Source organism: Callorhinchus milii, unplaced genomic scaffold, assembly GCF_018977255.1.
Source record: "Callorhinchus milii isolate IMCB2004 unplaced genomic scaffold, IMCB_Cmil_1.0 Scaffold10, whole genome shotgun sequence".
Taxonomy (NCBI): domain Eukaryota; kingdom Metazoa; phylum Chordata; class Chondrichthyes; order Chimaeriformes; family Callorhinchidae; genus Callorhinchus; species Callorhinchus milii.
Window position 1 is genome coordinate 5,584,607 of NW_024704751.1, and position 14,136 is coordinate 5,598,742.

The window sequence follows — 14,136 nt, forward strand, 5'->3', positions numbered from 1 at the left end:
CAGCCAGATTCATGGTAACAATTGTTGTAAAACTCTCAAAGGTCTCACCAGTTTCAGTAAACTGTGCAGTCCTGTAACTTGTCTGTGGTTCTGATTTATTATATTTTCACATCAGAAAACAACTGGATACACATCAATAGTTATCGATTTTCTTCTGCCCCACAAGCACACTTTGCATTTGTTTAAATAAATGTAACTGTAAAGTACACACTGAATGAAAATTATTCATTGTACAGGGGAGCGGGATGGGGGGAGGGAATAGAGAAAACAATAAGAGATTTTGGCACTCTGAGGATGGCCTCTCGATGTGAAAGGTGCTATACAAATGTAGGTTTGTTGTTGTAATATTTGTTCAAATATTTGTCCAATTTGGTTTTAAAAGCTATGATGGATTCCGCTCTTTTGTTCCTCTGAACATAAATCAGTGGCATGGTTTTAATTATGCTTTCTATTTAGCAATTATATGATTTATATGCAGTCAATTGTAAGACCCAGCAGCTCTCAAGAGAATGATTAGATCATGCTGCCAGTTGATAGCTAAACAAATATCCCAACCTACAACCCCAAGCAATAAAGAGGTCTCTAAACCCTCAATAGAGGGATTGGATTGGGATTCTGTGGGAACTATTATCTAAAACATGTTTTTAATACATTCAGATAAGATATTCTGTCCCCAAGGATCAGGGGAAAGGTCAATTAGCTGTCCCTCAACAAGGTTTCTCTTGAAATGTTACCCGTTGGGCCTAGCTTTTTCGGAGGGGTGAAGGGATAAATATATTTTTGCAATGAATTGCTGCTTGCTTTAGATTTTGAGGTCATCACAAAATACAAACGTGGATTTCTCTTCCTCTCCTCCGGTTGCTTTAAGGCCTAGAACACATGATGCATAATGCAAATGAAGGCAAACACACATTACCAAGTTGATAGAAGAACTATTAATACCCAAATTTGACATATGAATAAGCCTTTGCAGGCAGGCTGGAAGAAGGTTATTTATTTTTCAATTCCATTCCCTCTTCCTTCCTCCTCCAATTTTTATTGATCAATCTATTTCGACACTTCCTTTGCAGCTTTATTCTGCTGCCTCTCATGGTCAAACCACACTGCTTCTTTTTGTTATTTATTCATTTCCTATGATGTCATTTTTGGAGTTGCTAACAAGGTTATAAAAAAATGCATTCATCTGGCAGATATGGTAGTTTTGTGCATAGATTCTGTTTGCGAAGCATTAATTGTTCAGACTGAAGTCAAATAGACACAGGGGGAAAAAAAAGACTACTTGTGTTAGGGTTGAAATTAAATCCAAATAGCACCATAAGTTTTATTTATGTGATACTGTACTATTATAACAATGAGGTCTACGCCACCTGCAGCTCAATGTGTAATGTTACCATCAAGCAGGAAACTAATTGGTAAAGACCCAGAGGTGCAATTTGCTGAGTTAGTAGTTAATAATATTCCTTGCATTTGATATAGCACCTTATCACGTCGTTGAGACATCTCAAAGTGCTTCACAGGATATTACCGTAGAGTGAAATGACTGAAAATTTTGTGGGTGAAATGCAGCAGCCAATTGTGCACAGCAGCATCCCACAGATTGAGTGACCAAAATTATTTAGGTTGAAGGCATTATTACGCCCGGAAAGTGATCCGCCAATCGACTAACGACCGGGTTCCTACTTACTGCTAAGTTTGGCACTATTCACATGGCATTACATTGCACCTAGAATCTCCTCATTTATTTATGGGGGGGTGGGGGGCATCCATGATCCCCATCTTCATAGTTGAGAGGCTTTGATGGCCTTCAAACTTCCTGTTCCTTGGGAGGAAAATATGAGCTAGGTTTCCTATTCTATCGGTTCAAAGCAAACGCGTGACTGCTGACTCATGATAGAACCATGTCTGGCTGTGATGCCCATGATGATCAATTAGTTTGGCTCACTTGGATGATGTTCTGAAGGGAGGTCACTGAACTACAATGGTACAAGTCAGTACCTTCAGAAAAACAGGGGAAAAAAATGGAACTCTTAGAAGAATTTTTTGAACCATTTGATTTTGAACATATTGCATAACATGTACATACATGAAAGGCATTTACAAACCAGTAATCCAATGGAAAAAAAGTTGGGAGGAGGAAGGGTGAAGCACAAAGAAAGACTAGATAAATTACAAATACCATTATTTAACTTCCTTACTATAATTATTATTATAATCTCACAGAGGACACTTTTATTCCAATTGTCTGGACTCGATAGCAGAAGTGAAATGACAGAATAGTAAGTTATTTGATATCTTGTGCTGTGTTTAAATGTAAAGAACAAACCATCTCCTCACAACTGCTCAGATACCACAGGTGAAAACAAAGCAATGTTGAAGATAATTCATACTCACGACCATAAGAAATTCAGTTACAATGATTTACGTTTGAAACACATTCCACTATCGCCTACCAGACCTTAACTCTCTCTGTCTTCATGTCTCTCCTTAAAATCTATCTCTTCAACTAAACCCACGATCACCTCTCCCTTCCCATGTTCAAAGTCCGACCCAGTAATTTTAAAGTGCTCCGATTCAGTATCATTTGTGAAAGGCGCTATATAAATACAGGTTGTTATATTATTTTAAAACCTCAAATCCTTTCACTTTCTTTCCAGGATTAATCGGATAAAAAAATCCTCCCTACAGATTATACAGAGGATGTCTCTTGAATCGTAATGTTGCATATATTGCAGAATTTCTAAAAGAATATTACGATATGTACTATCTTAGCAAGAATTAGCAAGAATGAAAGTGGTGATAGATTATATGCCATAAAAACATTCAAAAACAATTAACTGAGATTTATAGGAAGGTCAGTATTCTGTCTATGCCACAGCCAGCAAATTGTGTCTTATTGAAATCACATCAATTCAACTGGATAAAGACAAGAAGGATTCTCTCAGGCATCTGTTGAGATAAAGATTAATTTTTTTTAAACAGATTATTAAAATAATCCGATGAAATTAGTCTGAGCACAATTCTAGTCAACACTAATGACATCTTTGATCATCTTACAAGAGAAGCAAGTCACATTACTGAAAAATTTCAAAAATAAATTCAATAACAGAATAATATTCTGGTTTACAAAATAATACGTTATCTTAAGGATGAAGGTTTTTGTTAACATTGTTTTACAGACTGTGTGTTACTAGCGAGGCTCTTGTGGCAAATTGTTCTGATTCTTTGAACTTTAAAATTTAGGGAAATCAACTAGTACCTTTCCAGCATCCTCTCTGAACCCTACCCATTACCGACTCATTAGATCATTTTAGCCAAAGATGGAGCAATGACCTCACATTAACCCAAATATAGCTTCGATATGAATGCTACAATCGGCCTCAACATCTTGATTTTGGGTGATGGGAATTGGCCAGGCTCTCTTCTTCTTATAACTGTCAGATGACTTGCTGAAAGGTAAGCACATGTGGAAGCCACATGATGGCGGAGTCGGTAAAAATAAAAAAAAGTGGATAGTTTTCAGTTAACAACTGATGGGGAATTTATATTTACTTCCCCTTAAGCATTTGATGGGCTAAATAAGAAGCCATAGCCTAAGAAAAGCACTTTCAACCTTTTAGTTCAAAGTACAATAATCCATTCAGTACAGATGGAATGGTAGCCTGGACAAATGACTGTATCCATCTGATTGAATGTAACAAGGCTCTTCGTGTGTATAGGGCTTCTTATCCGTAGTGATCTGATCAGTTTTCTCTGCCGGCACAATGTTGGCCCATGAGTGAGGGAGAGATGGGATGGAAAGAAAGAACTTTCTCTTTTAAAATTCTGCAGATGTATTGATTTTTCTGAACTTGTGCTTCCTACTCATACTAAAACTGTAAATGCAGTATTGTCAGCCTTGTGCTTCATGGCCATAGGCCAGAATGGTTCCGTTGATAATGATAGCCAGTGTTTAGAAGTGAGGTGAAGGTCAGAGTACTCAAACTTGGCAGCAAGGAACTCAAATATTGAAAGCAGAATAAATTAATTTTCAAATCTGCATCTCCGAGCAATGAACAGAGCTTCAATACACACCAAGCTCAAATGAGATCTGGAGTGACTCTGTATAAGTCACCATAAATAACAAAGTTGGGATTGTGGGTGCTTTGTCTCGGTAATGGAGAAGGAATTTGCCATTGAATTCAGCCATTTTATGCTTGAAAATGTTCAACTGTAAGATTGCAGAGAGGAAAAAAGGTTCAATTTACCATTCCCTTTAGCATTAAACACAATAATGGAAAATTTATATTGAAGTACTGTAGCTGATGGGTTCCCAGATTATGTTCAACATATTCTGGGTGCCGATTCACAAGAGACGCTGCTCACCATCAATAAATCCACTTGGAATCTTAACAATAATTATTGCAGTCAAAACTAGAATTCTGAAACCCACCATAATACACTGCACAACACACTTTGAATGCCTAATTGAAGAGGAACTGGAGTAGTCTCCTTTCCCATCCATTTGGGCTTAAATTAATCCAGAGGACTCAACCATCAAAGTGTTTACAGTACACTTTGATTTACATTACGCATTAATTCCATCAACAATGCTGGCAGCAACAACTAAAGCAGCAATTTGTACTGTTTTTTTGCCACGTCTAAAAGGACTAATGAGTCCTGAGAAGAAGGAACAACAAAAGTCAGGCCAAATTAATTTTGGTTTCCAGTACGGAAATGGGTTGAGAGACATTTAACCCTCTGAGCATTGCAAAAAAAACTAGATCATTTGCTTAGCCCCCCCCACCCCGTTGACGAGGAGTGAGGTGATGTGCGGAGCAGACCCTTAACACTCAAGCTTCCTTCTGGGTGATTTTCTTTTATTAGGTGCCCCATCCCCCAAAAATGAAATGGTAAAACACTATCTATCCAAGCCTATTAGGTACCCCTGACTTTGTGGTTCTGACTGCAGGCACACGCTACAAATTCTATTTAGTGTGCCTCTACTGGCTTATGAAACTATTTGCAGGAGTTGGAAAAGTTTGAATGCTGCTGGTGTTACTGACTAGATGAGGATTTGTGTGTGTCCACTGAAAGAAATGTAAGTAATGCATAGTATACTTTCTCAGCAGAACAAATCATGCTTTTTGACTGAATCCCACCAATTTCTGTTAATAACAGTAATGTTACAAGTAGCCATGAAAAGACTGACCCAATGAGTCAGCTGCTCAGCTGGAAAGAGGAATTGAGAGAAGTGGCTTCTAAAACCACACTGGACACATGCCGAGTTCCAATAAGGAGCGTTTTTTTTTAAAAAAACATGTGTAAGAAATTATGCAGCAAAACCACAATGCGGGCACACAATAATGCTTTTTAAAAATATATAAATTATATATATACACACACTATATATTATATATATTAAAAACAGATCAAGCAACTCAGCCACATTACTTGCTGAAGGCACATGAATTAATTATGGAGTGAATGTGGTCTTGCTATTTTAAATAGACAGCTACATTCTTTGTCCAAAAAATGAAATAAAGTTCAATGTATCTTAAATGACCAAGGAAGGTACATTTTATTTGGTCAGCTGGATGCCTGACACATGCAGAAACCCATCGCCATGCACAAGACGATCCAAACCAGACAGAGTTCTACACACATATATTTTAAATATTGTGGTATTCCCCTCAATGACAACTTAATAGCATTCTCCAAATAAGTACATGCTGCAGGAGATTGTATTGTGGTACACACCATAACACACACAAATTGAGATGAAACAAGTATAAAAGCAGAACTAAAGATGACCCTTAAAAATTAAGTTATATTTTAGTAAATCTACTGGATAGTGTTCTTTCGTTTCTGCAGCGGGGATTTCGAAACATTGCAGATGAGATTGTACTGCGTGCTAGTCCCTTCTCTTTGACAGCTGTTTTAAGGCTTAAAATATAGTTAAAAAATGGAAACATACTTTGACAACTGGTAGGACTTTTTTTACAAACCAATTGCTTCGTGACCTATGAATTCAGGCCATGGCACAGTATTCTTTAAATTGTGTAAGTAGGATCCCCCAGGGCTGAACTGGTTCTGAGAAGACATTCCGAGCAAAGTCGGGCAAGTCTATTATAACCCACAGCAAACCTGGAGATGTAGACATGTCCACAATCGGACGAGCCAAAACCCTAATGGATAGGGCTGTTCTATCTAGACAAACACTGTGCATTTATTCTTCATTGTAACTTGAAACTACATCATGGTAACTATATTTACAGTAATGGTTCAAAATTTGCTGATGTTCAGCCAAACTGCATCAGTTCCAATCTGGAGAAATATTTGGTCACATGATTTAACTTTTCAAAAACTTTTGTGGAGTCTATTACCCTCAGGGACAAAATTGCAGATTCTGTCACGTGCTCGTATTTATCATATTTTTAAGGGTGTGTCACAGACCTTTTGAGTTAGTTTTTTTTGGAACAGTCTACCAAGTTCCCATTCAACAGCTGTTAAAACATCTGACAGGTATGCCTGTGCAGTTATTTGCTCTCATTACAAGGAGGCGGGACGAGGCATATAAAAAGAAAATATGGTCAAAGATAAAATGGGAATAAGCACTGCGCATTCTCTGGAAATAAGCATATTTGAAAAAAACATAGAGCTATTGTGCCTTGTCAGCTGTGAGCAAGTGTAGATGGTGCAACAGATTATTAGTAGAGTGGGGAGCTGTGCAGAGTTCAGTGATTGTGAGTACCAACAAAATGTCAACTAAGGTTCAGTTTCTTCCTGAGAAAGACAAAAAAAATCATTATTCAAAACGTTATTCAGGATGCCTTTACAAAGCTGGATCAGGTGGAAGGATTATAATTCAGCATCTCTATGACATCTTATTTAACTGAAATGTCTAACAATTATAAGTTTATTCTGAGGACATGTATGAGGCAGAACAATACTATTATCCCAACAGTAGCTCTTCTTTTTAAAAGAAAAAGTCATTACATTCTAACAAATGAAGCTTCCAACAATGCACTGTAAAATAATCCATCCCCACCCCCATGTCATGCATTCTGGGTTGAATGACCTCACCTTAGCCAGCTTGTACAGAATAATTGTGCGATAAAACATCCCAGACTTTTGGCACATGAACAAAAAATGTTTTCTTACTTTAGAGCCACATTCTCTGGAAAGCTTTCTTTAAGCACAGCTACATGGCCAAATTTGATGACAATATCACCCTTCCTAGAATATAGTGCCAAGGAAGCCAATAGCACAGCCCACAATGCCAGGAAAATTAAAGCCGGACTACTCAAATACAGAATTTATTGGTTTGTATATTTCTAGGTTGAAATTTCCTATTTAGGGTTAATTTAATTTGATCAAAATTTAGACATAGGGAGACGTAGTGGCTCTTCCTCAATAAAATAAAACCTTGCATTTGTTAGTAGTATCCTCCTGGGTGTCTCAAAGCGCTTCACAGGAATTACTGTAAAGTGTAGGAATTGTGTGTTTGGAGATGAACGCGACAGCCAGTTGCACACAGCAAAGTAAAACAAAATTCAATCACAGTATCTTTTCTCAAACTGGTGCAATCTGATGAGTTTGAATGTAAAGGACAAAAATAACACTCCCTTCATTTCGTGGTGATTAAACTGACAAAAATTTTACTTGGAGCTATATATACATTGACCCAGTAAATATTAACTTATGTAGTTTTGGAATCAACTTACATCTAGGATAATATTCAACTAACCAGAACTGTAAGGGTTTACAATACAATAAACATTTATATTGCGCCCTTCGCATCAGGGAGATATCTGAAAGTGCTTTACACTACTGGTAGGACATCTGATCCAGGGTAGGAGTTGAAGAGGTTGGAGAGGGTGGACGATGATCGAAAGCGCAGTCAAAGCAATAAGTCAGAGGCACGTTGAGATGGAGTTCCAGAGGCTGGGGGCAGAATGGCTGAAAGCTCACCCGCAGATAGTGGGACAGATAAGGCAGGAGGACGCGAAGCAGTCAGTCATGTCATAGTTTTTTAGGACAAGTGCATAGCAAGCAAAACGGGAAGGGAATATCTCTCTCATGAGCAGCAAAAGCTTTAGGTTCTTTCTTTTTCTGTTATTCTCTTGTATTCTTTTGTATTTTAAGGTTTTTAATATTTTCATCCGTTTTATTTATTAAATTACTGTAGTATCAATGCACTATTACAACATCAAATTGTGTAATAAACTGTTGGTGGGTATATACTGTGTTTTTGAGTCGATTAGGCAAAACAAAGTATAAAATGATGTTTGAGGTGCAGCACTTTGCATTGAAAACCACTTGCTGAGATTACTTTGAGAAGGTGTTTTCTGTTTCACCAAGACATTAATTTGAACCGCTACAATTTAAATACAGACAAAGTTCAATTTGGCCCCCGCTCAAAAATGGTTCCTTTCCATTTCACTGCCCAAGAATTTTTAATGGACCATTTTTAATGTTTGTACTGTATGAGTGAATGTACTTTTACCACATGTAGGAGCAATTTGAAGTGTTGAATTAATGGATAATCATTAACACATTCCACAGTAAAATTAGAAATAGAAAGCCTGATTTATAATTCTCATCCCTGAATTGTTTTGGCTGTGGCTGAGAGAGCTCTATGTATGCTCAATATACAAACCCTCATTTCTTTTTCCTGTTGTTAGTCAAAGCCAAACACGTCAGTATAAACCACTGCTAGAAATTAGAACAAATCTCCCTTTAAATCGCTGTACTGCTGGAAGCAATAACAAAGTGCTTCAAGCAATGTAAACTGAGCATTATTCCTTCAACCAGAAGCATCACCACTATTTCACCTTGCAGACTTATCTTAAAACATTCTATGCAAATTCTATATCCTAAGCTTGAAACAATAAGGTTTTGAACTGTGCTACAGAGGATTTATTTTCCACAGTACTGTACAACTTCACAAAGGGCAACATTTTCACACACTATGTTTTACTGAAATTCTTGTGACAACAGTGGGTTTGATTTGCTGGCTTGAGGTGAGCTGTGTGGGCTGTTGGAAGATGCTTGCTGTAACAGAATAGGAGCATGAAGTCAAAGGCAAACAATGTTAAACCTCATGTGAACACCAGCAAAAACGAAGCTATCAATACATGGCAATTTCTAGTTAAGAATGTTTAATTCAAAATTATCACTGCACCTTCTGTTTCATTTACATACCTTTGTATATAATCTTAGTTGCTACACTATAAACAAAAGCTCAATATAATTTTAACTTATTAGCCCGATAGACATTACAAAGATGTTAGTCCCCTAAATAATTTTCATCAAAATAAGTTCACTTTTCTACCCCATTGCAAAATAATATTCAGTTCAGATACACTAAATCATACAAAAAGGTGAACTACAAATTCCCAGATTTTAGCATTTTTCAAAGCACGCAAATGGCACTTATAACAATGCTTTTATACTCGTCTCACCCATGAAACCTGACAACAGTCCTAACCTCCACTCCATCCATAATTACATTTTTTTAAGCTACAAAAAGACACATCATTTTCTTGAGACAATCATGGAAGGTTATCACAAGGTGCATTTAGTAATAAATAAAATGCATATAATGTTATAAATACTGCTTTAAATATTATTCAAAAATCTAAGATGAAATATAATATTCAATATAGGTTCAAGTAGAGATCAGGAGGATACTCTTGCCCACAAATATCCCATCATGACCCAAAATCTCATTACCAACTGCTATTCAAATTGCTAATGTTCTGTAACAAATCAACATAGGAACAGCTAAATCACCTTTTTATGCAGATGCAATTTTCTTTGCTTCTTTCGCTTCTGAACGCACCAGCTTATTTTGTTGTAGAGTTGCACAAGCACTTGAAACTTCAGTGTCTCATCACCCAAAGGCCATTCACATGTGCAATTTGAGTAGTCTATTCTTGCCTTCATCTGACACACGGACATGCAGATCTTTCAATTTTCCTGCTCTAGGCAGAGACTATTGGAGACCATAATACTATATATATGTATAAAACCATTCTGGTTATTATAATAAAAAATCTGAAATGTCACATAAATACAGGAAATCTAGACCCAAGAGGAATTCCCCTCCCCCATCCAATAATATGGTAAGAATTTCAGATTGTTTACATTAAAATCTACCAGTTGAAAAATTAGGCTCTCATAAAAAGTTTCAAAAGCGGAAGCTTTCCTGTCATAGTTTCATCCCATCTTCCACAATTTTCTATACAGTACTTTCAACGGTGACTTATTATGAGTTGCAATGTGAAAGCCACAGACTCTACTTGCAGCTAGTGTTATTTTGGACAAGTGTTAAGTTTACATCATAGGATTTTTTTTGAAAAAAATGCCTGATAGGTACAATTATGCAGCATTGTACTCAACCAATGATACTTGATGTTGGAACCTTGCCTTATCAAATATTCATCCCGTTTGTCCCTAAAGGATAGGTTTTCAGGCCCCAGCTGTCTTAGGGGTGTTAAGTGGGTGGAGAACTAGCTGAGGAGAGATTACTTTCTGCATCACTCATGTGGTGTGGCAATCATGGATATCTCTGAGACAGTTCAGTTCACCTACTCAAGAACAAAAGATCTTTATCAAATTGTGAGACGTTCCAACTATTCCAAGTGGATTTGTTCCCACTTGGGACTAGTTGTAATTTCTCTGTTGTCACAAGGGTGTAAGAAACAAAACTATCCCTTGGTTTCAAATTTCTCCACAGTCAGCATTTCAATATATTATTTCACAAGGCAGAAAAGTATGAATGTATCCATGTTCTCAAACAGCCTTATGTGAAGATGGCATATATTTTTAAGAAGGTGGTATTAAGAGTTCAAACCCTGCTAGCAGCCCTTGGTTACTTCTTTCATCTATTTTCACTTCCCTGCCTCAAATACACATTTAGAACAAATTAAAGTCCTCTGCTACTCATTCACTGCTGTACGCAATTGGCTGCCACATTTCACCCACAAAATAGTCACCACATTCTACAGTATATTCTGTGAAGCACTTGAGACGTCTTGAAGACGCAATAAGGCACTATATCAAATGCAACGACTATTATTATATTTTGTTCCTCCATAAACAGTGCAGTGTCGTATGATACAATTCGGTGGCACAGGCTGAAACAGCAGGATTTTTCATCCTAATTGATGCTACAACAACTTGCATTGATATCGCACTCTTGACACAGATGGTATCTTGGAACTCTTATGCTAACACACAATATATTGCATTTAATAACCAGGTTGATTCTTTCATTTAATGTTGATTGGGCTCTGACTGTTGCAAGATGAATGTGCAGAATTGGTCAATGTGCCTGTAATGAGACTTCACAGTACCAGCTTCTTGTTAAGTGCTTACCCATTCATCCAGAAGCTCGCCAACTTCCAGAAAAACACGTACTAATCTGCATTTGTACTGAATAATGATCCTTAAACTAAAGGCCGCACAATAAATATCTGCAACTCTTACCAAGCAAGCAAAAGAAACGCCTTGTACAACTGAACTGGGAAGCAATCAGAATTGCTACAACAATAAATTATATTTATATAGCACTTTTCACATCAGAAGGATGTCGCAAGGTGCTGGTCGAGTACAATGCCTTGCTCACTCCCTTGCCGCTGTCAAGGCACATCTCAAGACCCTCCTCGTCAACCGCACCTTCGGGCACCCTCCTACCCCCTAATCCCAACCGTCTGCTTGGGTCCAAATCCCTGACTGTCCAGTGCTTTGGGACATCCTCCCAATGAGCAAGGTGCTATATAAATGTAATTTGTTGTTGTTCACAGGCAAACTAACACACTTTCTGCTTTATTGGGTGAATGAATATGAATGGAATGAAACTTTCCACTGGATATTACATGATGCCTAATGTAATTATATTATCCAGAGAAATTTGACAAACTCATTCTTTATGCAAACAGAATTCTATTGTGGGTTATTACAATGATGAAACACTTACATATGACCCAATAACTCACTGAAGCCTGCAACACTTAGGAGCGGAGCCATAGACAGACCATTTTTGCTTCGTCAGTTTGTACAGCTCCACAACTCATTGGATAAGCTCACTTAGCCATGGGGGAAACATTCACCTATAAACAATTAACAAAATTCTATACACTGTATTCACCTTTGTGCACATGAATCGGTAAACAACCATTTGTAATTAGATACAACCTCTTTATGACCAGTATAAATGAAGAGGTTTTCACAATGCAAACATGTTTCTATGTTCTGTGTTTCTATGTACAATAAGGCTCCTGTTTTGATGTATCTATGTATATCTTTTAATCAAATAAAGTACTTAAGCAGTGGCTCATTATGTTGATATTTAATCTGCCGATAAACTCATTCATTAAAAACAAATCAGTAGGTCATAGGCATTTTTAACAAAGTGAACAGATTATACTGTATTTATCAATCCATATTTTGCAAACAGTACTTTGCAAGGAGGTAAACCAATACATTTCAAATTTAATGCATTAGATTAATACCATAACTAAAAACTGATACAACTGCATTATTGGTTAAAGAATGATGACCTAAAAGTAACTTGACCAGTGAGGAAATTGAGATGGAACAATTGCATTTTATATATTTGGATATTAAATGAATGATGCCATTTGATCAGGTTTTAACCAGTCTACAGGCTTAAGAAACAAATTGAAAGTGGTTATCATGACTTAGATCTGGAAGATAGTTGTAGCTAAAACAAACAACACAAAACCAGAAAATGTTCGAGACTCGGCATCAACACATCACCCATTGGCAAACGGGAGCTTTTTTTTAAAAAAAACTTCTGAGTAATTGTTGTTACTATATACAGTAATCACGACACTCGGTGCAGCCTGCAACAAGTTAACTAAAGCAAAGTCATGGGAGGAAATTGTTTTTTTTACAGATAAAACACAGGATTTCAGCATCACACTTCCTCCAACAAGACAAACAGTGCGCTTTGATTAGTGTCTCTATTTTTTTTTTAAAAAAAACTTTATAGGCGATGATATAATCCGCATTGGACCAAAACGAAATGAATAATGATCATCCAAGTCTTATCGTTTTGTTGTTCTCGACCTGCACAAATTACAATTCTTCTGCACGCAAAAAAGCAAGGCAACCCAGGAAAGGGCGGTGGGAAGGAAAGACGGGCTCCAAGTGCGCAAGTCGAGGCTGGTCCTTGACCCTGAAGCCAAGCGGACGGACAAACGCCCCCCCACCCCCAATACCTTCCCACTCCTCCCTGGGTAGCGACCCTTTACAACAACAACAACAACAACAAATCACACTTGTACTGCGCATCTTTACGTCGGAAAGATAGCCCAGGGCGCTGCTGGGCAGTCGGTGGGGGGGGGGTTTGGACCCGAGCTGGAAGTCGAGGGTCAGGAGGGTGGGGGTGGCGGACAGTTGGGTGGGGAGGTGCGAAGGCACAGTCGAAGAGGAAGGTCTTTAGCCGGGACTTGAAGGAGGCAAAAGAGGGAAGGGGGCGAGGAGGCAAAAGAGGGAAGGGGCGAGGAGGGATTGCGGGATAGAGTTCCTGAGGAGGGTGGGGAGGGGGGGTGGGGGGTGTGGGGTGGGGGGGGGCAGAGATGCTTCTGAACCCTCGCAACATCAACAACATAAACAAATAAATAAATTTTAAAAAAGCAGCTCCGCCTCAGGTGTACTTGAATAACTCTTAACCGCCAGGTGGGTGGGCGGGCGGGTGGGTGAGAGGACTGACGGTTTAACCGTTTTTTTTTCAAACCGAGCGGGGGTTCGAACTCCCCCCCCCGCGTCGGCTCTCCACACCCCTCCCCCCTCCCAACCCGACTCCGCCGCCCGCGCAGCTGACGTGATCACGTGGGCATGCCCTTATATGGTCGCTGTCTTAGCGAGGGAGGGAGGGGGGGGGGGAGTCGAGGAGGAGGAAGAAGTGGCGCATGCGCTTTTCTTGCGCCTTTGCCGGCCGTCCGTCCGTCCGTCCGCGCGCGCGCGAGCGACACAAACAGGAGCCGAGTGACGAGAGGGAGAGAGAGAGAGAGAGAGAGAGAGAAAGAAAGAAAGAAAACGCCTCACCGAGACACAGGGGCTGGAGCTCGTACTCGGCGTCGGCGACCGCTGGACCGTTACCAGAGCCATCTATGGAGCTCCGAG

The 14,136-nt window shown here is 38.7% G+C and overlaps 1 protein-coding gene across 1 annotated transcript in view; it reads right to left on the reverse strand.

Moving 5' to 3' along the window:
• ssh2a (slingshot protein phosphatase 2a) overlaps nt 1–14,136 on the reverse strand; it is a 67,046-nt gene extending 52,910 nt beyond the window's left edge. The window contains exon 1 of the mRNA XM_042338466.1: nt 14,059–14,136. Within this exon, the coding sequence (XP_042194400.1) occupies nt 14,059–14,121 (63 nt within the window). The 5' untranslated portion in view covers nt 14,122–14,136. The remainder of the gene's footprint in view (nt 1–14,058) is intronic.